The 27,350-nt window shown below is 43.4% G+C and overlaps 1 protein-coding gene across 2 annotated transcripts in view; it reads left to right on the plus strand.

Annotated features, from left to right (window-relative positions):
• PI4KA (phosphatidylinositol 4-kinase alpha) overlaps positions 1 to 27,350 on the plus strand; it is a 520,678-nt gene that overhangs the window by 75,841 nt on the left and 417,487 nt on the right. For both annotated transcript variants that reach the window (XM_069215218.1, XM_069215217.1), the window contains exons 8-11: positions 790 to 938; positions 1,939 to 2,004; positions 3,483 to 3,579; positions 15,874 to 16,065. In XM_069215218.1, the coding sequence (XP_069071319.1) occupies positions 790 to 938; positions 1,939 to 2,004; positions 3,483 to 3,579; positions 15,874 to 16,065 (504 nt within the window). The remainder of the gene's footprint in view (positions 1 to 789; positions 939 to 1,938; positions 2,005 to 3,482; positions 3,580 to 15,873; positions 16,066 to 27,350) is intronic.

Raw genomic sequence — 27,350 nt, forward strand, 5'->3', positions numbered from 1 at the left:
TTTTAGCTGGTGGTAATCTACTATGCCTTTACGTTTTTGAATGTGATATCACTACATTTCCAAAGTAATATTACCACATTATTCAAAATCCACAGTTTAAAAGCAGCTGTGTAGTACCGTCTAACTCTTCCAACTGAGAGAGTGTGTTTTCACAACTTTGTTTTTTTGCAGTGTATTTTAATTGTTACCTGGTCTTTATTTTTTGGACTCACTTTTTATGCCATCTGTCTTTGATGCCATAGATCTTTGATAGATCATGAATAATCATTATCGCCTTTTGATTGTAGTTTACATGATCACCTTGTCTACCTTAACTTCCTTTCATTGTGCCTTATCTTTTCTTTATTTTTTTCTATCACTTTTTGTCAGGAATTACATATTCTTTCATTCTCACTTTTTTCTGTTTAACTTTATTTGTTCTTTGTCTTAGGCTTCTATTGCTAAATTTCATTGCACTCTTTTTAACTTACTCTGTCTGCCAGCAACGTATTTGAGGAGCTCCCCTGTGTTTAGTGCTTTTAATCTTTTTACTTGACTCTGCACCGTTCCTTTGCCTTCTCTATGCTGCACCTTGATGTAGGTTCTTCACCGTAACTTCAGTTAGTTGTATCATATTATGCTTTCTTGACTGTTTTATTTCTTTCTAATATTTTCTGAGTTGGCATATCCCATTGTTCATGGTTTTTAGTGCCTAAATATGTGAATTCCCTTGTGCCAAATACTTACTTGTGCATGGCTTGTTTAAGAAACCCCAGATAATTTCTTTGGTGACACATTATTCACTTTTAGGGTCATACCTTGCTGATGGAAGAGCTTTGGACCCGGAGTATTATTTCACTACAATCAGTTCCAGCTTCTCTGTGTCACCTCTCTTCACTGGCATCAATAACAAGGAGTTCAGTATTCCTCAGGACTTACTCCGCCATCTGCTTCACATGGTATGTAGGAGGCTGTTTTTGGGGCAGCCAGACAGTCAGATCCGTATGCTGTGTGTAGGGGAGACAACTGATGTCTACAGATTGCTCCAGTACACTCAAAGCATAGTTGATCTTGGCAGGTTTGGCAGACCAACATGAAATTATTCTGTTGATTTCCACCCTTACTTGATGTGTCTGGTTCCTATTTCGACAGAGCAGCATACTGTAGCCAGTAAAGCTATTTGACTGTCAAGCAAGAAATAGCAATTCTAACACAGCATATGAGAATTATCATGGAATTAGCATGTTTACTTCCATGGTGATCACTCTCATGGCATAACTAGTAGTCACTTATGGGGTAGTAAGCATGCACCTGTAGTGCCAAAGGTAATCCTACTAGCCACGTCAAGTGCAGTGTTGTTCCATAGCACATAAGTCCTTGTGGTATATGGCATTAGCTCCCCATTGCATAGCAAGTGAGCCCTTTAATGCCATAGTGTGTAAAAATTCATAAAGCATTATGTAAACCCTTTCTTGGTGCAGGACTTGAAAACGTTCATGCCATTGTTTGTAAGAACTTGTGGCTTTGCACCTGGGAACTTGTGGCATAACACCTGAAAATTGGATGTCGATATATCTGGTGAAACATGCAAGCACTCCTGGTGTTGTGTACCACAATTTCTGGTGTTGCTACAAAGAATAGAGCGCAGGACAATTAAAGAGTACCTTGAAAGCGCTCATTTAGTGTAACTGTAAGCATTCCTACAATGTCACAAACTCTCATCATGTAGCATAAGAATCCCTTCATGGCTGCCATTTGAGCAATCTCATGCAGAGACATTGATTCCATGGCACATGAGAACTCATAGTATTGGATTGCTTTAAATCCTGTGTTACTTTGGCCCTCAACCCTATGCAGACTTGGCATCTGAAATCACTTCATACCCCATGCAGTCTTATGTTAATTTTGCTACACAAAGTTTTTTTTAATTTGTATGAAGTTCTGTCATTTTCTGTGCAGGTGAAGCAGATTGTTGGAGACCCTGTCCTTAAAACTTTGGACCAGGTGGTTGCAGAAGTCCTAGAGGTGGGTTTAAATCATACTTTTTTTGAAGTGGGTAGAACATGTCAATTGAAAATACATATTTGGAAGTGGGGTATCGGGCTCATTCATCCTCAAACTGTGATCACACTGAACTTGCTTGGAAGGAAATAAAGGGAAGAGGGATGATGATAAAAGACATGCTTAGATAAGATCTCAAAGACAATATTTGGATGCAGAGGTGGTGACTTTGAGGTTGGGAAATTGATCGAGGTAAGGTTGCAGGTGAATAGACACAAGGAGTTACTCAAGTTTTCAGAAGTCAAGGGGGCTGTGGAACTGGAGGGTAGACATTTGAAAACTGTACAAAAAACTGTACAAAGATAACAGAACCTAAGCTGACTAATAATTGGACGCCAACGCAGCTTATCCCTTGACAGTGATATGCTCCTTTTCATCAGAGCAGCATTCACTGCCACGTTCACTATTTTCAGCCCCACAACCTTCATGTCTGTCACATTGTTGGAGTTTATTTCTTTGGCTGCTCTTTGGTGCCCATCACCATGTTTTGCAAAACCAAATTAAAGGGTGGTGTCAGTTTACAACTTGTATTACTGGTGCAATCATCACATCTTCACCCCAGCCCGATGTTTATGGTGGATGCCAGCCTTTTCATACTTAGGTGTCATTGTGCCTCTTTTGCAAAATCTTCTATTTACCTTAGTGATTCTTAGGTGGAAAAAGTTTCATTTATATTGGTAAATTCCAGTTGTCCTGGTTGATTCAGCTGTTTGGTAGCTTCTGATTAGAGGAAATCCTTTTCCACTGGTGTCCTTTTAAGCTATGTTAACATTTCTATACAAAGTCACTATACAAAGTCACTTAAGCATATTAAAAAAGGTAGCACATGTCTTTAGTTTGTTGCATTCGGCTTGTTAAGGCTAGTCTTTGGCATAGCTACTCTTACAATGAGACAGTTTTTATCCTTCTTTGGACTATGTCAACAATGGTATGTATGTTTTTGTTATTTTATATCTATGTGGCACATTATCCAATGAAATTAGGAGCCCTCCATGGATTTAAATTAATAGGCACTTGTCTGTCTCTAACTTAATTGTTTTCCTTATATGTAAGATCATTAAACTGTTGGGCGAAGGACCTTTTACATGTTTGGCAGAATTGCTGCGACAGGACAAAACGTCATAGCCAAAATTATTATAATATCTTTTTTTTATTTACGTCACAGAGCTCTCTGGCCTTTACTAGTCCTCTAATTAACAAATGGTATTATTGCACACTTTACCGATATTCACTTAACTCAGCTGGAGGAATAAAAGGTGAAGTTAACCTTGGAGGGATCAAGTTAATGCCCTCTAAGTAGGTGTTCTTGGTGAGCATTTGATTTACTGATCCATTGGGATGGCACTAAAGAAAGCCATAGAAGAAAGTGGCGGAGAGCTATGGCTGTGCGAGGGTACACCAAGCACCACTCTTTAATCAACACTTTCTGTTCTTTTCTGCAGGTGAATCCCAGTGCAGATCTCCATTACAAGAAGTTCAGCGATCCCCTCTATGTTGCCATGTTCAAAATGCTGAGAGACACCCTGTACAACATGAAAGGTATGTTTTGGGTGACAGCGCAGAGGCCTGTAAATTTGTGTATTTAAAAGGATAGTTGCATTATATTTCCCCATACTGCTCACTCTGCGTTTTCAGACTTAACCTGAGCAGCAATCTAGTTGTCAAAATAGACACTTAACCAATTGCCAAATCGGTAAATTAAAGCAGAATGTCTTTTTGTATCTTTAGAATGAGATTAAATAGTATATTTCCCAAATAGCTGTTGGGAAGGAACAATAGCCCAAGAAGAGCCATCTCAGCTTGTCAGTTCATCTCTTTACCTTCCCATTCTAGTGTTTATATTGTTCTGATTATTATTGTTGCTGAATAGTGCCATAATGCAAATAAAATACTGGAATGGGTGTGCTCCTGACACATGATGTAGACCACTTGAAATATGTGGGGAAAGTGAGTTGCGAAGGAAGCAGGTAAATAAATAGTGAATGATAAAAGCTAGGAGTTGAGGAAGAGGCAGTGAAAAGTATATGGATGGAAAAGAAGTATAACCAGCCACCCTCTCCCATAATGTTCTGTCTCATGCTTGAGTTGCTTCTGCTACAATGACAGCAATCCAATGTTCCTTGGAGCTAGGTTTCTGCTACAACAAATTCCTTAAAAATAAAATAAGTGATGGAGAAAGAAGCAGTGAGTAGTAGATAACGTAGAGCGTGAGTAAGAGAAAAGCAGCATAAGAGATAGTAGAAGGAAATGGCTGAGAGAATAAGTGAGGGAAAGGGAGATAGGGAGAAGTAGACTGAGAAAGGGAAAGTCAGAAAGAAGAGGGAGGGACCTAGAAGAATGAGTGAAAGGGTGAGTGATAAAGCATCAGTAATAGAGTGAGAGGAAAAATAAGCATAGAGAGACGAAGAAAGAACAAGGGAGTAAAAGTGCGTTAGAGGGAGGAGGTTAACTAGCCTCAGGGACTTCCAAGCAGATGTAGAGATAGGGGAAGATGAAACATTAGAGAGGCAGGGGAACAAAGAGGGATGGGGAAGGTTGGGGGGAAAAAAAAGAGTCCCAGAATGAGGAAGAGGAAGAGTGAAGTAGGAAAGAGTGAAAGTGGATGTAGGGAAATGGCTTGGCACTATCAGTGGAAAAAGAGAAACATGGACGAAGAATTAGAGGACATAAGGGAGGATAGAATAGGTATGTACCTTGAGGAAAAAAGGTGTTAAGGGATATGGAGAGTGGGGATACATTGAGAACAAAAAGGGGAAAGGGTGATTTTAAGGAGGAATGGAGTAGTAGGAAGAAATTAGAGGAAGTAAAAGATAAATGAAGGTAGGAAAAGCAGGATGTAAAAGGGAAGGCTGAGGGGAGGGGTCGGCAGGTACACGTAGAAGGGTGGGAAGACAGGAGATTCTGGAGGGGGTGAGCCATGAAAAGGTAGGTAGAGAGGAAAGGCAGGGCAGAGTGCATGCATATTGTTAGAAGGAACAAGTAGAGGGGAGAACGGCATGGAAATCTATAAATTGGATGGAAGGGAGTTAAACGTAGAGCGTTGAGTTGGGAGAGGCACCAGGGTACCAGGAGAGAGATAGCAATAGGGTTATGAGGTAGAAATGGGGAGAAAAGACACAGGGAGTATGAGTGAGGAAGGAGTGGGAGAGAGACGTGGAGATGGAGATGGACAAGATGCATAATTTAAAAGGATATACGTAGCCTTTCTGTGAAGTCAGTAGAAATATTTAATGTAGGAAGCTGGCTCTTTATATAGTGGAACAAAACAAAGTACACTGTGCAAAGAGTCCAAGCTGACCCCAGCGGAATTACAGAGGCACAAATGACACCCCAAATGCTCTCTTTTGTGGTAGAGTGTGTGAGCAGTTAGGCATATTAGAGGCTTGTACAAAGTATGTAATGCACACACATAGACAGTGAGACAAACACTCAATAAAGGAATGACACCAGTTTATAAAAAGAACACATTTTGTATAGATTTAGTTTACCTAGATTATCAGAATCAGGTGAGTACTTTTCTAGTTATTCATTTTTATATTTTAAAAAAGTTGACACTGCATTTTCTGTAGCTGCAATGTTATCCTATGGGAGATAAACATATACGGCAAACTGATATTCCACAGCAACTTAAAGGACTGTTCTCAAGGACTTAAGTTGAGTAGAGCAAGGTCCAAGGCCACACCAACAGGTCACCCCAGGAGACTCTGGGGTGTCCGTGTGCAGAGGTGTTACAAGACATCTTGTGTCCTATGCAAGTCAATGAGGGCCGATGCGGTTACAAAGTTGCTGCAGGGCTCGACTTGGTGTCCATTCTTGGTGAACCACCAAGGGGGTTTCAAGTCTGGCGATGCTGGGTGAAGTAGGGACACTGGTGGTCCTTTTCTCCTCCATCTGGGGTGGGCGGGTGAGGGGTATCTTGGACCGTCTGCTTTCCGTCACCAGTTGCGGTACTGGAGGCCTGCAGAAGAGGCTGCAGACATGGATGGGGGACCAGTCCAGCTGAACCAAAATGTGGGCTCAGGTCTCACAAGCCTTGGGATGTAGGTACACCAGTGGTCCTCTTCTCCTCAGTCCAGGTGCAGAGGTGCAGTGCACCATCGATTTTTCATCACTGGGAGGAAGTCGCTGTTGAGGGGGTCCTGCAGACAGAGGCTGCAAGCGTCATCAAGAAATCCACAGTGGGCAAACTCAAGGTGGGCCTCTTCTCTGTCGGGCCTGGGAACCACGCATACACAATGCCCTACATCAGCTTGGGTTGGAGGCTCGGGTGCATTGGTGATGTCTGGTGTCAGGTTTTGGCAGTCCTCACAGTTCTTCTTTTGTTGCCTGCAGATGAAGGGAAGCAGCTCCTCTGCTCTAAGGACGTTCTTAATGGCAATTTGTGAAGCACTGGCAGCTCTCCTGGTTTCTTGGAGGCTGGAGTGGCACAACAGGTCAGTTGCTCCACGAGGGTCAGGTGCAGCAGGCAGGCTGGCAGGGCTGGCGCCAAGTCAGTTGTGCTTCTTGGTTCTCAGGTCAGCAGGTTTCTTGTCCCTTCCTTCTTTTGTGCCCAGCGACAATCTGAGGTCCTGGTATCAGGGGGTCTCTAAATACTCAATTTAGGGGTGTTAAAAGAATTGTAGGGTAGTAGCAAATGAGCTACTTACCCCTGGAGTCACTATGCCCCCAAGATGACCACTTCCTTTGAGGAGTGGGTATCACTCTGGCCCATAATTCCTAATTCCACCACACACAAGATGATGGAATTCCTAAGGCTGTGTTCATTTCAGGCTGGTCACCCTAGAGGTGTGTCCAGCCTGCAAATGCAACACACCTCCTGCAAAACTAATTTTCCCACTTGTCCAGGTGCCGAATGGGCCCTCGGGCATGGGGGTCGAATCTCCCTTTTGAAGGAAGCCGGCTCTGCGTACCAAAGGATGTGGGCTCCTTTGAAACCTCCTGCTCTTGGAATGCAGATTTGAAGGTCATCCTGTTGGGAGGGGTGTGTAACACCCCTGCCAGAACAGGCTCTGTTCCTGACCTTCGGAGAGCAAAGACTCCCACCCTTGGGGGGTCAAAAACTCGTCTGTTGGTGACAGGCTGGCTAGAACTATTTAGTTAGCTCACCAGCAGTTGGTAGGTTTTCAGGGGGCACGTCAGAGGTGCCCTCTGGGTGCATGTATTAATATATCCATCACTGGAATCAATGAGGGTTTATTAATACAGGAGGTTTGATACCAAACATCCCTATTTTCAGTGAAACCATCATGTAGCTGGGAACTCATATTGACCAGTGTCCAGCACATGTATTTATAATGGCTTCCCTGTTCACTTACAATGTCTAGGAATCAACAGAGGCATAATACGGACATATTTGCTCATGCAGATATTCCCTGACCTGGTACATAATGCACCTCACCTTAGGGCTGTAAGCCCTGCTGTAGGGGTGCCTTACAAATATTATAGGCAGTGTTAGGGGACAAGGCACACAAGTGTGTGTCATGTCGTGTTTTCACTTTTTTGAGCACCTTGTCATGCAGTCTGCAGTGGCAGTCTGTGTAAGTTTGATGCTGGGTCCCTTAGAGTGGCACAAGCTGTGCTGCAGCTCTTGGGGGACCCTTTTTAGTACACCTGCCCTGCCCTATATCCAAGAGGGACCCTTTACTAGGGACTTACAGAGGTGCTAAAGGGCCGGGCCACTTGGGGATCAAGTGGCCAGGTGTCTTATTTTGGGGAAGGAACAATGGTACTGGGGACCTGGTTAGCATGAACCCAGTGCACTTCAGTCAAGGTTGCATCAAAACTAGGCAAAAACTAGGGAGGCTTCTGCAACCAGAACCCCAGGGTACTACAGTTGGGCTATCATTATGTCGCCTCTGTGCTGGTATAGTTGTGCAAACTAGTGGGGTGATTGTGACCTTACAGAACTTGTTTTGGCTACTCCTTTTCCTTTCTTGCATACTTCTAGCTCATAATGATTGCTTTCATTGCTCTCTAAAATGTTGTCTGCTGCTCTTTACCCCAATTTGAGATCAGGAATGGTACAAGAGCTCTCAGTGCTCCATGCAAAAGGGAACTTTGATTCTTGAAGTTCTTTCCATCGGCTGGAAAAAATGCTATTTTTGTGAACTTTTTTCAGAATTTGTTGCCACCACCCATCAGCTCCCAAAGGCTGCTGCTTTACCTCACACCGTGGAAGGGCTATCCTGGACTGTAAGCAAAATGTTTAACAGTGCTAAACTTAGCAGCAATAGCACATGCTAAAACTCATCACTTTAGTGAGGTTTTTAGCCAGCATGCCCAGGAAGGATGCTCTTAGCTCTTCTTCTCTTGTCTTCCCTGATTTTTGGAATTACATGCAGTGGCTTTCAAATGGAAAATAAAGCTTCTCTGAAAGAAAAAAAGAAACTGCAGCTTTAAAACAAGCGTTGGCGAAGCCAATAGGTCTTGCACAAGTTATTGTCTTTTCAAGTGTGTTTTAGCCATGGTTTACACCTGTTTGGCTGCTGTTAAGCATGGTTAAATGTTAGTGGCATAGAGGAGAGTGGCGTGGAGTAGTGAAGAGCTGAGTGGAGGGGCATAGATTGGAGGGGCGCAGATTGGAATAGAGTGTCGTTGAGTATCACTCGAGTGGAATACAGTAGAGTGGTGTAGAGTGGAGTAGTGTGTCGTGAAGTGGCGTAGAGGGTGTTGTGTAGAGTGGAGTAGAGTGTTGTGGAGTGTTGTAGAGTGGAGTGGCATAGAGTGTCGTAGAGTGGAGTAAAGTGTTGTAGATTGGAGTGGTGTACAGTGGAGTGGTGTAGAGAGGGAGTTGTTTAGAGTGGAGTAGAGTGTTGTGGAGTGTTGCACAGTGGCACAGAGTGGAGTGGCATAGTGTTGTACAGTGGAGTGGAATAGAGTGTTGAAGAGTGGAGTAAAGTGTTGTAGACTGGAGTGGCGTAGAGTCGAGTGGAGTGGCGTGCAGTGGAGTGTGCATCGTGTGGTATGGTAGTGCACTACCATTACAGACAACAGATTTTCAGTTGAAATGACCATTACATTTGCACATACAGGTTTACTGATAAAACTATGCAACGCACAAATGATAATGCAAAGAAATGGCATCACCTAGTATATTGATTTGTTTTGATCGTTTTAAAATATTTGTTTACACCACACTTCCAAATTACAAAAATGTGCTTCATTTTTGGTTTCCTAATTCTGCTATATTCTGAACTATTTGCACAGTTAATTTACAGACATTTAAATTTTGTTGTGTGCTTGAAAAATATCTTTTCATTCCCACCCCCAGTACCCAGCAGGCTTGTCGCGTAAATCCTCTCATTATGAAGTCAGGGAAAGAAAAGTAAACATCTAGCACCCTCGGAAGACAAAGCCAGACATTTGACCTCTGAATGTACACCAAATGTTACACTAAAAGAACAGAATTCAGAGGTGTGTATCAGTGGTGGCTGGTGATCTCTGAAACTGATGGGATGTGTCTTATCCAGGTGACTGGTTGACACCTGTTCGGTATAAGTTAATAAGGACGCTCAATGAAGGAACACACGCCAATTATAAATACAATTTAGCTTTACTAGAATTGCAGGTAAATGTAGGCATTTAGCACATTAACAATAGTAGAATAAGAATAGCAATGAAAAGCATCTATTTATATATAAGTACACTACAAAGAGCATATATGTATATATATATATATGCAAAGAGTTCATTGACAGATATAAGTTTTGATTAACTGTATACCAAAATGCATCACACTACGATGTTCAGGAAGCAGAATATAAATGAGTTGAATACTTCAGATAAGCTTTTATTTACTGCACACCAAAATGCATGTTTCAATTACTGCAGCAGGCTCTCACTACGATGTTCAGGAGGCAAAATATAAACTAACTGAATACTTCAGATAAGCTTTGATTTACTGCACACCAAAATGCATGTTTCAGTTACTGTAGCAGGTTCACACTACGAGGTTTAGAAAGCAAAATATAAACAAGCTGAATACTTCAGGTTATAAACACAGTGCAAGCATAAATAATCAGTCATAATAATAGAGCAGAGAAACAAAGGCCTTTCATCCCTGTGTGGAACTTAACTTAGTCCACGAAATGCTGGGAAGCCCTCTATCGCCTGCTTGGACCTCTCTCCCCCTCAAGCATCACGGTCAGAAAAACAGGGAGGCAGCGATGGGCCATGGCAGCTTTCACAACTCCATCTGCAAGCTTCAATTCCCTCACCCACCTTTCAGTGTTTAAGTAACCTGAAGCTTGGATTCTATCCCCTTCCAGTATTTTCTAGCTATGTTATGAGTACATGTCTCTTGGCTGCCTTGCCATTCCCTGGCCACTGTTTTCATTCCATCTTTTACTGTGGTCTCGTTCTCAAGGTTGAGACTGAATCTCCTTCACAGCCTGTTTCTCACACATGCAGCTTCGAATAAGTTTATCTACGGAATGTCAAAAGAAAACAAGCTTGAAAGCGAACATCATGAATTTATTCCACGTTGCTCTGGCTTCGGCAGGCATCACGCTCATCTACACTGTTCACGCTAATTAACCCTTCGCGTCACAATGTTTCCGCACCTTTCCCTATACTGATCAGGATGTAAATTGATGACCAGAATCGCACAGATTAAGCAAGTCTTGTTTCTGCAAGGATAACGTTTGGGTTTGTTTCTCCAAGAAAGGTTTGAATTAAAAAACAAATGGACTCTCCTTTATCTTGTCTCCTTCTGCCTCCCTCTCTCTTGCTAAGTGTATTTCTCTCAAAGTCACTCCACCTTTCCTTCTCTTACTCTCCCAAAGCAAATAGTGACAAGCCCAACACACAAGGCTGGACATACCCTTTACCTTACTTTTACCAACATGACGGCTACCATATGCAAACCTCCCCTTCTGATCACCTGGTCTGACCATCTTCTTATTAAGCTGTCCATTCCTTGCAAGACGACTCTCAGCAAGCTTAAGACTGAGGATATTATACCTTGGTGCTCCGGAGAATGGTTTCTCCTACCCCTTTCTCTGAGACATTCAAGGTCCCTACTTTGTCTCCCGATATGGATATTAACTCTGTGCTTGCTGCCTATAGTGAGTCATTAACTAACACTTTTGATCACAGAGCACCTTTTAAAACATCAGCCTCCACCTTTTCCAGATGTCATACACCATGGCTTACTGACGCGCTACGCCTAGAAAAGACTGAATGGAAACGTCTGGAGCGCAGATGGCGCTCCTCAAAATCCCTCACTGACAAATCAGTTTAACTGGCTGCACTAATGAATTACCATAACATGATTAAGGCAGCACGGAGAACATATACATCTGCGTCCATAGCTCAAGTGAGTAAATCCACTAGGGAGCTATACAAAGCGTTAAACAATTTTCTGAAACCCCATGGCTGTGCCCCTGCCATTTCTGCCTCCCGAATTCTGTATGATTCTCTTACGGATTTATTTGAAGAGACGATTGATACCATCTATAAGAGTTTCCTGATCTGTCCAACCATCTCAGAGATCGAATATGACCAGAACCTTCCACACCCAGAGGCTTTTGCGTGCATTGGGGATTTTGATCTTTGTTCTGTTGAGCAGGTTTCCCGACTGCTATTCCAAGTCAAATCAGGCTACCTTTGCGATCCATGTCCCCCTACGATAGTTTTCGGCTTAGCGCAACACCTAGTGCCCCTCATTACGCCACTGGTCAATCTCTCAATAAGCTCTTCAAAGCTGTCATTGGAATGGAAACGCGCACTAGTAGTATCCCCATTCAACCTATCTTAAATCCGGAAGTTTTATCAAATTGTAGGCCTATTTCACTGCTTCCCCTGCTGGCTAAAATCCTAAAAAGTTTCATTAACAGCCAATTACCGTCGTTTCTGGAGATACATTAAATCCTGAACCGTTCTCAATCAGGCTTCCAAGCCCAACATAGTACAGAGATGGCGTTGTTGGCAGTCACAGACAATATCCGGCTCTCCTTGTATGTCGTAACCCCAGTAATGCTTGTTTTACTGAATCTGTCTGCAACATTTGCCAGTGACTCCCACGCTATGCTTACGGGCAGACTTCATCCTGCGGATATCTATGGCAGAGCGCTTTATCTGCTCAGAGACTTTCTTGACAGTCCTATGCAAAATGCATGTCTGGGCTCTTTTACATCTTGAACGATGCATGTCAACAAAGAGGTCCCTCAGGGCTCGTGTCTGAGCCTGACATTTTCAATGTCTGTGTAGCCCTTTTGGCCCAGAGTGTAAAAGCATGTGGTGTGGAGATCGTGTCTCTCATGTTTATCATCTCACTGACTCCCACACATGTTCAACCCTAAGGCTTCTAGCCCTTTAACTCACCCCTGCTTTTTACACTCAGTCTGGGTTCCCCACATCTACCTCTCAGTCAAACCTCCATTTTCCTGTCCTTTAATTTGCAATCCCTTACTTCCTTATTCTCTCTTGTTCCTTGTGTTCTGTTTCCATTTATCACACTCTTCTCTATAGCTATTTCTGTCAGCCTCATTCCCCCTCCAAAAGCTTCTTTCTCTCTAGCCTTTCTGTCTCACAGCTGTCTATCTCTGTTTTTGCCTTTCTGTAATGAATTCACTTGCCCATTATATAGATTTGCTCATCCTCCGTGATCCTGCCCTGTAGCTGGGGCTCAAATCCATGGGTTGCTACTCAGAGCTAGGTTGAGTAGAGGGGAAGCACGGCGCAGGGTTTTGTTTTGCTGCTGTTTACTTTAGTTTGCCAGAAGTATAAAGTAAAATGCAGCTATGCAGTTTATCTACTATATATGAAGCAAATAAACCGCTGAAAAGAACTGAAAGTTATGTTTTCTTTTATGTAGCAGGCACAAATTCCCTACTAGCAACATTTTTAATTTGTTACATGTTGCCTCCATAACCTCCTTGACCCCCCAGTTCGCTCACCAGAAATCTAGTCTCACTTCTGCAAAAAATATAACTTGGATAGGGCAAGCACACTGATTACTGCAACATAAGCGTGGCAAAGCCATGATGAGCTCAGACAGGGTCCTTTGGATGTTGCTGCACACTTGGAGCGCTGAGCAGCATTCCTGCAGCAACTTGCTGCTGCAATTAACCTGGCTCCAGATTGTTGTCTAATTCTCTAGAGGAGAACGAGACCAAGGACAATACTGGGTTTGCTTTTCACCCCTCCCCACTTTCTCCATATGTCACAGGCAGGGGTAGTGAAAACAATCACTAGTCACACCCTCATTTAGTGACAAGATGAGAAAGGCTGTGGGTGGGACATCACAATATTTTTCCGCCTGTGACAGAAGGAGAAGGGCTGAAGTGAAAGGCAGGTGTGGACCCTGTCCCCTCCTTTAGGCTCAAACAAGGCTTATGGGCCTGCTGCCTGGAGAGGGTTTTAAATGCTGTGCTTTTGTGCTTGCACTGGTGCCTTGCATTAGGGATCGGAGGGTTGAACAAGTTTCATCCCTACCGAAAACCACACTTGCACAGTGGAGGCGATGAGATCGGCTTCACTAGCTAGTTACCAATAAGTAGTACCGACACCCATTCAGTCTTTTATCAGCTTCAGCACGGTTTAATGATATTGAAGGGCTGAGAGAAGCAGGACATAACCCGTTTGACCTCCTTAAGAGCCCCCTTCAGATGTTTACAGAAAGCAAGCACTCAAGGAAGAATACAAGAAATAGGTCAGTGAGATGATATACAGGCTGTACTCCACATGAGGGACAAAGACATGCTGGACAGCCTAAAACAAAGAAAGCCACCATAGAAAGCAAGCAAATGTGAGTTACAAAACATAAAGCCAATGGTTAGCAATGGGCGGAATGCATTCCCAACGGAGCTTTCAGGATGTCCCCTAGAAGTTTTTTTTTTTTTTTTTTTGCAACCAGGCAGCTGTGCTCTCTGGTAGGCTTCGACCTTGAAATATGGAACCTTACATGTGCAAGTATTCTTTTGCCTGACTGGGCCAACCCCATATTGATACATTACCAACCCCCTCGACTTGTTTACTGTTATTCATACTGATTAGGCAGAATGCATGCATTAGCTTGTCCAAAATGTTCCTTTTGAGCCTTTTTTTTTTATTTTTTTATTTTTTTTTGTACAATGAGTTTGCGGCATCCAATTTGTAACTGTATCAACTAAACTAAATTTTATTAGAGGTCTCTGAAGAGACCCTCACTCAGTGAAGTGTTGTACTTTGTAGTGCAAGAAGCATTGAGTCATCTAAGTAAGGTTTTCAGAACTGGCACAGTCCAGGAGATAACAACCCTGTTGGTACCAGTCGCCTCTTCTGTGTCATTCCACTTCAGGAAGAGCATTACCAGTACTGTAACTATTGATAATCAGCATCCTCAGTACATCTCTCTTATCTTCGACCTGAATTGTGTTCTAAGAGTGTTTATGAGGGTCCTTTCAATAGTGGAGGCTTGTTTTAGCTTTTAAAGGTCAATATTTGTTTTGCTATTCAGATGTCTAATGATTAAATAAACTCAATTTCCAATTTCTAGGCCGATGCTTCATCTGTTTTTAATACTCTGTTGTATTTTTCATTGGCTGAAGAACATTGGATAAAAAGAAAATCAGTCTCATCAGATTGCATTGTAAAGGCTCTTCAGTGGATTGACATCTTGACTCTTGAAGATTATTTCCCTTAATCAGTCAGTGATTTGCTTTTTCAATCATCCAGTGCAGTCACTTCTGAGACATCTGGTTTTATGACTTCTTATATCCATGTGGTAATTTGGTCTCACTGGGTGAGGGTTTTGCTTTGTCATCTGGCTCAGAACAGGGTTCGGTCTGTAGAAATCACACTCCATTCTCAAGATGGTGACTGATTTTTCAGATGTTTCCAACACTAAGTTGTCTGGTTTCTTTCTACTTTTGCGTTCTTCCAGGTCAGACGAAAGATGGAACTATCAGGCTTTCATTTGTTTCCATTTCTTGTTCTTAGATGTTCAGGACAAAGCAGCAGTTAATTTTGTGAGGCCAGATCTCTAAGTACACAATCTTATTTTTGAATGAGTTCTACATCAGACTGTTAAGAGATTTAGGTGAACTGACCAGTGATATCAGAACAGACAACTTTTCTCTGCGTTGTTCAGGGTTAGACTTATTCTTGGCATCATTTAAACAGTGACTTGGGCCTAGTTACATCTATTGATGAGAGTCACTACTGGTTGGTCTTTCACACTCTTATGTTGTGCTACTCTCAAACTGTTTCTCGTTTGATTTTTGGATGTGTTCTTCTTTGACCCTGCTAAAGTTTTAGATTATTGCTCTCAGGTTTACCTGAAGTGAAAGTCTTCCAAACTAGTATTTTTTAGAAGAACAGATTTTGTAGGTTGGCGTCATTATTTGTTCAACCTGTCTTTTGCAGATTACAATGTCACCCTCCCTAGTCCCATCATTATAAACTTTTGGTCTTAGTTTCTTTATTAGGCAATGCCTTTTATCTGTTTGTTCTGTCTCTTCTTTGTCTCTGTGGAGAGTGGAATCCTGGCCATTGGTATAGAGGGTGCCTTTGTGGAATACTTTCATTACTTTCAGTGTCAAGACCCTTGCAACTCTACTCCTGGTATTGCCTTGATGTCTCTAGGACACATTCATCAAAAGTGAAACATTTTCTTGTACAGTCTGGGGCTTGGGATTGTTTTTACACAGGTAGTTTCCTGGGCACCATGATGACTATCAATAAAATATTCCTGAAGGTAAGCAACTACATTGTGAAATCTGTAGGTTATCAACTGGTTATCAACTGTTTAATCTTTCTAGTTAGTACTGACACATGAACACTGCTCTACATTTCGAGGGAGCCCTAATGGACCTTTGTTTGAGTTTTGACTGTGTCCTTTGTCCTCTCCAGACCTCGGAACCTCCTTTGTTAAAGAGATCCATGACTTTGTGCTGGAGCAGTTCAACAGCAGTCAGGCCGAGCTGCAGAAGATCCTGCATGACGTGGACAGGCTGCACAGCGAGCTGGGCCCCCTGAAGCTGCGCTGCCAGGCGAACGCTGCCTGCGTTGATCTGATGGTGTGGGCTGCCAAGGATGAGCAAGGTGACCGTGGCGGGGTTGCTCCATATCAAAAAGGAGACTGTTATCTTCTTCCTTTATCTAGCAGCATAATGTGCATGCCTTTCCCACAAAGCCTCTATTCGAAGCATCAAGAATCTGAACTCTTGTTTTTACCCTCCAAACCTAGTGTAGCAGCGAAGCTAATCAGTACTCTCTTACCCTAGGGTTGTTAAGTCTTTCTTGTGCTCTTGTCCTAGAACACGCCTCAGGTGGCCCCTATTGCTGATAGCACTTAAAAGTTATTTCTTTGTTTCCTGCCTCATTGTACTGGTTATGATTTCAGTGCTTGGCATGTTTACATTATTATAGTGTCCTGACTGCATTTTTTCCTGTGTTTTTGTGCCATCTTTTGTATGCTAGTTTATCCCTGTATATCTTATTATGTTTGTTAGTGGATTCCTACATGTCTACACGTGTTTATGTGTGTGAACTTCATTGTGGTGGGGGGCACTGTAGCCTGTGTCACTGCACCTGGCACATTATGTACATTTCATTGAACATATATTCGTCAAATTGAAGCGTCAAGTGCACTCTTTTGTATGTCACTGAGAATGCATGGCTGCGACTGTATGCATGTTAATGTGCATTGCAGTGTAACATCGTCCATTGTTTCACTGTCTGTTTTAACACTGTGAATAAGCATCACAGGTGTGTCATTGTCTTTCTGTTGGATGTTTCCAACTGTAGATTCCTCACCTTTAGAATATCCCCAGGTGTCAGATTAGATCTGGGAGAATTTTAGCATACACTTGTGTGCCAGTAGGTGGCGCTGTGCGACTCCTTGTTGACTTTCCGTCCTGGAACTGACAGCTGTAACCATATATAGGAACCACTCAAGCATGTTGACGTCATCCTTTCATTCCACGCCTTTTTATGCTGATCCAGATGTACCTCATGCCCTTTTCATGTCAGTTGAGCTTTTTCCCAGTAATCCACTGTACAAGGGAACATGTCCTCTTTAAAATGCCAAGGTGCACCCGGTCTCACTCCAGGTTCCCTGCTGAGGAGGCAGTTCCACAGTGTTTCAGATACATCCTGCATCTCTGGGTGCGTCAGTGATGCTCCAACAGATTGAAGGTTCAAGGAGGCCATTCTCAGCGTCCTTGGTATCGTCCCAGCTCCCTCAGGCATGACTTCAGGCCCCGTGTATCTGTAGAGGCCTCCAGTCATGTACAGCCGGCAAGTCACCCTTGGGACTGTCAGTGTTTATTGAACTTGCTTCAGGTTCAACTCCTGTTTTCCTTATTTTTAAGACCGCTCCACACCTGGCACCATGATCCTTGCATGTTTCTACTGTGTTGACTGTGGCCCCATGCTGGAGGGGGATAACAATCCTAATGTTTTGTCCCACTGTGAACTGGATCCCTCTCGACCTTTGCTGACGCCACATTCTGGTACAGTGCTGATGCGCCCAGCACTAATACGTTCTAACTCTGACAGAACATTACCCTTGCAAAAGAACCACCCTCAAGTGCTCCACTAGCTTTTCGAATCAAACTCTGACCATAGCCAACCACCTTTTGGGGATGATGATGAAGATGAGTTTGTCCCTCAAAGTGATGATGACAGTTTTTATATGAACAAATAAGAGGCTAATAGGCTGAACACTTCCCCTGACCAGAGGCTGAATTCTTCCCTCGCCCCCTTCTACAAAGGAATCTGCTTCTTTTGCTATGGTCATCGGTTGGCAGACGTTTTGGATGTACAGTTACTTTCTGTAAAGGTAAAAAACAACATCCTCACAGAGGTGTTACATTCTAGATAATGTTTATCGTAACCCCTACTGCCCTTCAACAAAGCTCTAACCAACATGCTGGTGGGCACTTGCAACAAACCCTGCTCTTCCCCAACAGTAAAGAAACAGGTGATGCCACCCTAGTCCTGTTGTGGTAAGTGCCCAGGTCTTCAGAGACAGAGAAGCTCCCTGTATCAACTCTTTTGACAGTAGCCTCGAAGCCACTTTATTTTACCTTTAGCTACACACGACCACGCCGTGGGAGGCAGGATAAGAATTATTTTTTTTCCAAGGTGGGCAAACGATTACATCTGTCAGGTGGGTCCTGTAGGTAGTCCAACAAGGCTGTTCCTTGTCCTTCCTTTCAATTCTCTCCATATCTTCCACCCTCATCAGAGCAGATTTCAGATGACCATTTCCCCTATTTTTCTGCAGAATGTGCAGGCTCCTTTGGACAAAGGAGCTATAGATCTGGTTCCGCCCTTAGTGATTGGAAATGGGTGCTACTCCTGATATTTCCTTATGCCGTAAGAATGTTTGAGGCCTTTGTCCCATTTGTAGGAAGCTTGCTATTTGGAAAAATCTAGATGACCCTTATTGATTTACAGTGGCTTTCTTCAATAATCTCAATTGCTTTGTTTTGTGGTAGAGTGGTCGAGCAGCTTAGGCTAATCAAAGTGGAGTGTTAGGCATCTATTGCATACACAGAGTCAGTAAGCGAGACACAGAGTCAAAGAAGAAATCCAACACCAATTTATACAAATAACACTCATTTTAATGTATTTTTAGACACCAAGATCATTGGAATCAGGTAAGTACTTTCAGTATTAGAGATTTTTAAACTTGCAAAAATACACTTACTTAGTAGCTTTGATGCGATAGCCTAGAACGTGGTAATGTTATCCTATGGGAAAAACATTCACTGCCTAGGGTCACTTACAGTCAACTTCCAGGACTGTCCATCAGGGCTTAAGGTAAGTAGGGCCACGGTCCAAGAATGCACTAACAGTTCACTTCTGTCTTCCCTGGGGCATCCGGGTGCAGAGGTGCTTCTTGTGGCAGTAGCCTCAAACGGTACCCGTTATAATCAATGGGTAGCAGTGTCGCGTGGGCTCTCATTATCCTAAATGAGACTACTGGATTTCTAGGCAGCAGGATCGATCACGGTTTGGGGGCCTGAGTCGGACCCACGTGTAAGGAAGTCTGTCACCCTAAATCCGGTTTTTGCTCCGGCTAACTAGCAGTGCCTCATTTCTCCCAAGGGGAAGAGATGATTGGGCAGCCGAGCGCATGACATCTGTGGAACTTCTCAGGGAAGTCGTGGTCACTCAGATCCAAACCAACTCTCTCATTTACAGTATGATCTCATATACAAATGACAAAGGCAATATAAGTTTTATATAATGTTTTAATAAAACGACTGCATTTTAGATATTAAGGCGTGAGCCGCAATAACCAGAACCATACAACACAGTAGGATTGAAATAGTCACCAGGAGAGTAAAACATAAGAACAAAGCTATCATGGTGTCTAATAGTTTCTACTCTCCCTCTGCTTGGTCTATTTCGAGCACAGCATGTTAAGCTTCTAACTTGCCTTTCTGAATCACTGGGGAGACATCAGCCCTCATACCTGAGCAAAGGCCTGTGATCTTGGTTCAGCATCTGCAACGAGGCAGTCAGCGTCTAGTTGTGGTTCCCTGGTCGGAATCTCCCTCTTGCGTGTATTGGGACAAGGAAGTGATTTTATAACTAACATGTCAGCGTGATCACAAAATGTCCCTACGCAGGAATGCCAAAGACTAAACTCCTACCACGTCTATCGGCAATGTACCAGACTGTATCCTTGACTGAAGCACAGAGTGAACAGGAATGTGTTATGGAGAACTCCAGTGCTGAAGTAGGCTAAACAGTGTGATATGAATAAAAAATAAGACCGTAGAACCGGCTATTTGAAAAATAACTGTAGGAGCAAAGTGCACAGAGGCTCTAAGCTGCAAGCAAATGAATAAAATACATCCAGGGCAAAGTGCACAAAAGCCTAAAGCCTGAAGCTAATGTGCAAAGGATACGTAAAACTAACCACACTACACCCTCCCCTTGTCGGTAGCAAGTGGTTCCAATATCATAAAAGTATGCCCCAAATATAAACAATACATAAATCTATATATATTTCGACAAGGTCAGACGACAACAAAGTCATAAATTTAGGAAACATGTGACGATAAAGCCAAATGCAATATAATGTCAATTTTGCAGGAGAGAAAAAATCCAATTGTCAGACAGAAGCAAGAGAAAGCAGGAGTTCCTCCACTTCGATATATGTCAATATCGGAAGATCCACGCCACAAAGTACCATGGAGCAGGTGTGTTCCAAAGCCCCAAAACCATTCAGGGCGGCACCCCGTGCAGGGCCTATGAATGAGACAATACCATCTTCCTCCAGGAAGGGAATCTCATAAACTGCCTCGCGAAGCAAACGCAACCGTAGTGCACAAGTCTGGGAATGAGCCCTAATCAGGAACATCAACAGATCAGTTTCGACCATTGGAGGGCGCTGCAGTGAGAGACAGAAAGCCAGTGCATGTTGAAACGAGCACCAAAGGCACCGAAACACGGGTTGCACACAATCCAAAACTGGTCGGAATGACAGAGACCAGTCACACTCCAAATGTCCCAGGAGTGTCGCTCCAAAATGCTGCATCATGCGTTCACGACACAGCTGCGCTGACGGAAGCAGCAATATAGGATCTCATTGTGGCTAGACAGCCATTGCGAAAAAATAGCAACAATAGCAAGACTCCAGCCAATAAAGCCAAAGTAATCGGGAAACCCTCAAAAATGCTCCCGAAAATAGAGTGTATAGCCAAAGGTATCAAACCGAATATGGAAGAGAATGTGTGAGCAAAACCTACACCAATGGCTTTAAAAAAAATTGCAATTCCAGCAGTGCTGGACGCATTAAATATACATCCCACAAGTTCACCAAAGTGACTCGGAAAGTTAGTATTCAAAAGGGACTGTATTTCCGCTGATGACCTTGCCACCTGTAGTGCGTAGGTCTCGCTAGCAGATGTAAGGGCCACATGCTTTTGAAACAATAAAGCCTTCAGTCGACTCAACTTGTCGAAATTAACCTTGGAAGTAGCAATATGAGGCCAGATGTCCGCTACCTCCCTAATTTGAGTGGGGGAAATAACACATTCCCGCAGCACGTAATGGCCTTGGTGACAACGACAACGTAAACTATTCCGGCACGCATGCCACAGCAGTGTTCGCTGTTAAGAACAATGTAACTGCCGCTAGAAAGCACCTGGAAGGTGTTTTTAATAACCGGGACTGGAACTCCCTTCAGATAACAAGCTAAGTTAGCAATCGAAGCGTTACACGCTCCGTGCAAGGACAGCTGTTTACAAACCATGGAATGGCTGACAGAAGTTCCGCATTCACTACCGCTATGAAAAACCTCCCTCAAACCATTAATACATCTGTATAGAACACCTCGTGTATGTAACCGTCTCCCAACCGTTCATATCTACCCACCGGAATGTGCTTCAAACAAGAAGTAAATTGCTGAGTGGAGATAGGCAGATTAATTACCCCATGAATCAACCACTCAGCTGACGGAATCTCAGCAACCGTGAAAGGCAGTTTTTCCAATTTTTCAATATTCAACATGACATACGTCGCTTCCTTTTTAGCCATCAGCTGTTGTTGACGAGTTAAATTAAAGGAGACAAAGATCTCTCTGGCACGAATGTGCTGCCACGGAACGCGACCTGCCTTCAAGGTCTGAAGAGTCCAACCCAGCTGCATGATGGACCGCGTCTGACTCTGCCCATGATATAAAGAAGACATATCTGAATTAATAATGTCTATAGCAGAGGAAACGATGCTGTCAATTGTGTAAACACGGTCAGAAAGGGTATGCATGCCATTATCTACAACAGACAAAGCCTGCATCAGGTTTTCCTGATCAATTTGCCCCAACCGGGCCGCTGCCTCCTGCTGTGAAAGCTTCCAAATCTCATTATATACCTCGTATAAAAATTGTTTCTTCCGTGGTACCTTAGGTCCTGACAAAAACTCTTGTAAGTCAGTATCATTAGACAGTAACGTGAGATGTGATTTAACTGCATCCAGCGTGGACCACTTCAACCATTGCTGACAAAGCTTTCCCACGCTGTATGTAGTTATGATATCAGCATGTTCTGGTGAAATGTAACGAGGGTCTGCCCTACTAGTCCTGAACCCCCCTGAAGAGGTGACAAAACGTTGATGACACTTATTAGTGTCTACAGGCCATAATAACCACCCGCCCGGATGTACCAATGAAGTGTTAAGCGTACCATTCTGGACCCAGTGTGTAAACTCACTAAACGTAGCATTAACATATCGCTGCCAATTGTTCAATTTGGAAGGGACAGGTATACTAGGAAAATTCAACTCTCTAATCGTTGCCAAGCCCAAACAGCTAGTCTGTTGTACGGTGTCATTGAGGAAAATCATCTGCACAGGGATAATACATGCTCTAAATAATGTGTCCCTGCCCTGCATTTGCAAATTTTTCGTTCCCCAGACACTTTTCAAATCAACAGTCTTAAAACAATATTCATACCCCTCAACCGAAAGTTTAGACACAAACAAATTTGAATATAGTAATTTAGTATCGGTCAATAACATTTGCTTATTAGCATACGGAGTAACTTTAAAATAGTAAGACTTAGCATTTTGTTGATTATTCCCAGAAAAGTATGCAAATTTATCATAATACGTTTTTGAACTCCCCTGTGGAGGAGTTGGGCAATGTTCCCATTGCACATAATCAAATATGGACTTAGGTCGACTTGCTTTATGAATAAAGTGGTGCCCATAATAGTTGTAGCAAAACATTTCACCATGATTATCTCTAAAGAGGTAAGCATCTTCATCGTTATAGACAGTATAATATTGCAAGTCTGTCAGCATAGAATCTACTGTCTTCACATCCCAATCATCAGAAACCATGCCTGGTATAACAATATCGTTCATTGATAACTTGAGGACATACGGTATTTGAATCAATTCAGTGGGACCATATATATCAAACATTACTTTATCCCACACAATCCCATCTGGAATCGGTATTGCAGAAATGTTTACATTGGACAAGTCTCTTCGAACCATATGAGACGAAAAATGTGGTTTTAACACAGTCTCCACGTGCTCAATGTCAGATCGTTCAGGAAGAAAATGACCATGTATTACTAGAAAAAAAGTAACCACAAATCCCAACCACAAAAAAAGAGTCATAACAGCCAAAAAAAGCCACAAATAGTTCCAAGGAAAAACAAAATATGTGCGTTTAAGCCAACACAGCAGCTTACGTGGACCTCGGACCGAAGACATCGAGGACGAGGAGCCGGACACTGCATCATCAGTGTCGTTGAAGCAGCCAGAGGCAGTTCTTGCAAAAGGTGCAACTGTGAACAAAGAAGCAGATGGAGGCTCTCGCCTTGGCACACTATAAGCCACATGTTCAGAAACATCAGTAGAACGCACAGCAACTTGATCAAAAGGTTCCAAATTAATCGTCGTCTGTGGAACAATCGCAAGATCATCTTCCACCCTCCCCAAGCTCGGAGAGGAAACAGCGTCAGTGTAAATCACCTGCAGCGGGACTTCTTCCCCAGTAGTGAGAGGGATTCCGGAACTACTGGGTGTGCCTCTTGGTCTGCTGTGCAGAATCGGCCACATGTTGTAACTTGACATTATCAATGGAAACAAAGCGATTTCCTTTGGCCCCTTGCAGCGGCGGTAAAATCACAGTTCTTGTGCCGCTAACCCCTAACACAGGGACAGGTCGATAAGAAGGACCAAATTCTTTCTTTACTGCCACCTTTTTACGCACTAGATCCCCAATCCTGGGTATCCAACCAGTAGGAGTTACTGGCTCATCCTTAATTCCTGAGGAGGCAGCACCTGCAGAAGAGTTATCTTCACGGAATTGTTGTAAATCCTGCAAAACAGTGACACGATCATTTATGTCAAAGGGCGTATCTGCCGCCTCCACACCAGGACCATCTAGATCAGGAACATACATTTGTGTTCCAAACAGGCACTCATATGAAGTACAACCCCCCAGTGACCTTCTAGGCAAGTTATTAAGTGCTCGCTGTACTCCATACAGGTGGGCTAGCCAACTACGACCCGTACCTATAACTCTGGCCGTTAAGGATTGCTTTAAATCACGATTTAAACGCTCCACGACAGAATTTCCCTCGGGATGAAATGGAGACGAGAATTGGAGTTGGACCCCCAACGAAGCCATGGTGTCCCTGAATGCCTTAGAGGCAAAAGCAGGGCCCTGGTCCGAATGAAAAGCCGCAACTGCAAACGTATCGACAAAGATGCGCAAATCTTTAATAACAGTCCGAGCGTCAGCCGAGCGTTGTGGCCAGACCCACACAAATCTGGAGCACGAATCTACAGCAACCAAGATATATTTGTATGCACTGTCTGGGGTCAACGGACCACAAGGATCCAAGTACACACACTGTAAAGGTTTGTTTGAAATTAGAAGGGGCGTCTGCTGCGGGCGTCTAGCCGATGAAGCTTTAATTTGTTGACAAACATCACAACAAAGGACATATTGCTTTGTCTCTTTATAGAGACCAGGCCACCAGTAACGAGCCTGTAAAAGCGAAATAGTGGCAGCCACACCAGCATGTGCAGATGCCACCCCCTCGTGCTGCAGAAATTAATCGAGGTCTCTCAATTTTATTTGGTAAATCACGTACACCAATGCCTGGAATATTAACAACAGCATTGAACGCACTACTCAAGCAGTAACGATACTTGGAAGGAAATCCTTGAGGAAATGGCGTGCCATCAGCCGTAGCTTTTATGGCAGCCGAAATCTCTGTGTTTGGTTTGGAACTCGAACGAGTCACTGCGGCCACAGTGGCAACAGCCACTGCCGACTTCGCGGCTTCATCAGCCAAAGTATTCCCAGCAACGTGTATCCCAACGCGCTGGTGTCCAAGTGTATGCACAACATGGACCTTAGGAAGCGTCTCTTTCAGATCCGCAACCTTACCCCACAACAATTTGTGTTTAATGGTGTTGCCCTTAAAATCTCTGAACCCATTCAACTTCCAATAGTGTAGATATTCATTGAAAGACTGAACACAGTAGTAGGAGTCACAGACCAGCAAAGTTAAACTCGCCGGATCCGCGTGCTCCAACGCTAACAACAGAGCTTTGAGCTCAGCCAGCTGTGCCGTGCAATCTCCCGAGGTTTTAGTATAAGTATGTCGGGGGCACAACACTTCCCCCTCCATAGTGCTGCTCACCACCGCACAGCAGAATACTGTTGTTTAGTCCCAACCGCTGGTTGCGCAGAGCCATCGGTATACATGACCACCTGATATTGGCCAATAGGCAATGTGCCTGCAGGAACTGGGTACTCCATTTCATATTGAAGAAATTCTTGAGTCTGCAGTTTAGGGTCAAATATGTAATCTACATCAGTGGCTGTCAAAGACGTAGCCCATTGTATCCATCGCGGGTGTAAAGCTTTCGAATTAGGGACACTCGCTTTTGTAACAGCCTCTAAGGCCGGAATCGGGGAAACAACAATAATGCGTTGGCCATGGGCAATCAGTCTTTCTTTAATCACAGCCATCTGTACTGCAGTGAGTATTTTCTCAGTCTGTGCAAATCGTTGTTCTGCAGCAGAATACAAGTGGGACTTGTATGCAATCGGGACAGTCTCACCCTCATTAAAGGTGACATATGTAAACCCAACAGCCCCAGGTATCACCCTGATGACTAAATGTGTCTTATTGTCCCGTGTGTGTAAGTGTTTAACTGCTAAGAGATCAGTCTGCAAATCCTGTAGGATATGTGTATGCTCAATCGTCCAAAATCTACTCGAAAAATTCAGGCGAATCAACTCGTATAAGGGTTTTATACGCGTAGCATAATCAGGAATGTAAGTTCTGCCAAAATTCAGAAACCCCAACAATGACTGGAGCTTCCGAACCGTATAAGGAGGCTGCAATAAAGCACATTTCTCCCAAAAATTAGGCGCTAAGCTCTTGCCCTCACTCGACAACTCATATCCCAGGAAAATGATGCTGAGGAAGGCAATCTTCGATTTCTTAAAATTAAACTTATAGACAATTTCAGCAAACCCCACAACAACACGTGATACACGCTTTAGATGCTGCAGAATCTCATCGTCTGTCAGATATATGTCATCAACATATGATAACGCTTCAGGGTCCAATTCGTGCAGAATTTCAGTCACACGAGCCGAAAACAGTCCTGGGCTATTCTTATACCCCTTAGGCAAACGACTAAACTTTTTCTGAGAGCCAAACACACTGAAACTGGTATAGTCCCGACTTTCGGGCACTATATTTTGGCAGAAAAATCCATTCGAGATATCTAACGTTGTTTTGTATTTGTTACGCACTATATTATTCATAAGCGCTGCGCTATGTGAATTCTGTATTGCATATGTGCGTGTATGACTATTTAAATGTCTGTAATCCACCACTATCCTATATGAATGGTCCGGTTTAGCAACCGGAAATAAGGGATTATTCATCGGTGAGACACAGGGCTCAATTATACCCTGGTACTCCAATTGTGTAAGAATATTCCTAACCGATGCCCTTGCTTCAAATTTGATAGGATACTGCGGCTGCGGCTGAGGTTCGCCCTTTATTGGAATTACATGATAAGGTGATTGTCTATCCCACCCCACATTAATTCTATATAGAGCGGGGGCCTGTGCAAGAGCCCATAATTTACTATAGGACTCCGCTAGTTCTCTCGGAACAAGTGGTGAGAAGGAAGGTGCAATAACCTCTTCCCCCACTGGACACTCGCGAACAAAGTCAGGCGGCCAATCTTGTTCGGCCAGCAGAACATCATATGATTTTACCACATGGTCCCAAAAGATGGCGTGTACAATGAGGTCAATGTCCCCTTCTAATTTCAGAGTCACTTGATATACTCTATCAGAGACTTGCATGTCCGCCATTTCGACTTGTATGAAGTCATCAGTTGCTTTCACCTCCAGATGCTCTAGAAGACTCCGGCGAACTATTGTGACCTCTGCCGCGCTGTCGAACAGTGCCAACGCCCATGTCTTGTTCGTCAAGAGAACTCTCTTCTTGAGCGGCATGTCTAACTGAGACTGCTGCCTCTTTCTTCTTTTTAAATTGCTGTTTTTGTTGCAGCGGTTTCTCTTCTTGTTTAATAGAAACCTCCGTTGAGCGTTGTGAATCCTGTCTTGGTTTCACGTACTCCGTTCTCCGCTCTGACCGCACACCTCTCTCACTTCTCTTCTCTGAGGAGTCCTGAAAGGAACGAGATTGGCGTGTATCAGTATATTGATATCTTTCAGGCGTCTTCAAATTATGCCTATTCCTGAGATTATACCTATTCTGCGGGGTCTCCGGTTGCGGAGACTGTCCCCCATCTTTCTTAGGTGTTTGCTGTTTCTTTTCCCAGTGCTTTTTAGTACCCTCAGGTTGCTG

This window comes from Pleurodeles waltl, chromosome 11, assembly GCF_031143425.1.
Source record: "Pleurodeles waltl isolate 20211129_DDA chromosome 11, aPleWal1.hap1.20221129, whole genome shotgun sequence".
Classification (NCBI taxonomy): Eukaryota; Metazoa; Chordata; class Amphibia; order Caudata; family Salamandridae; genus Pleurodeles; species Pleurodeles waltl.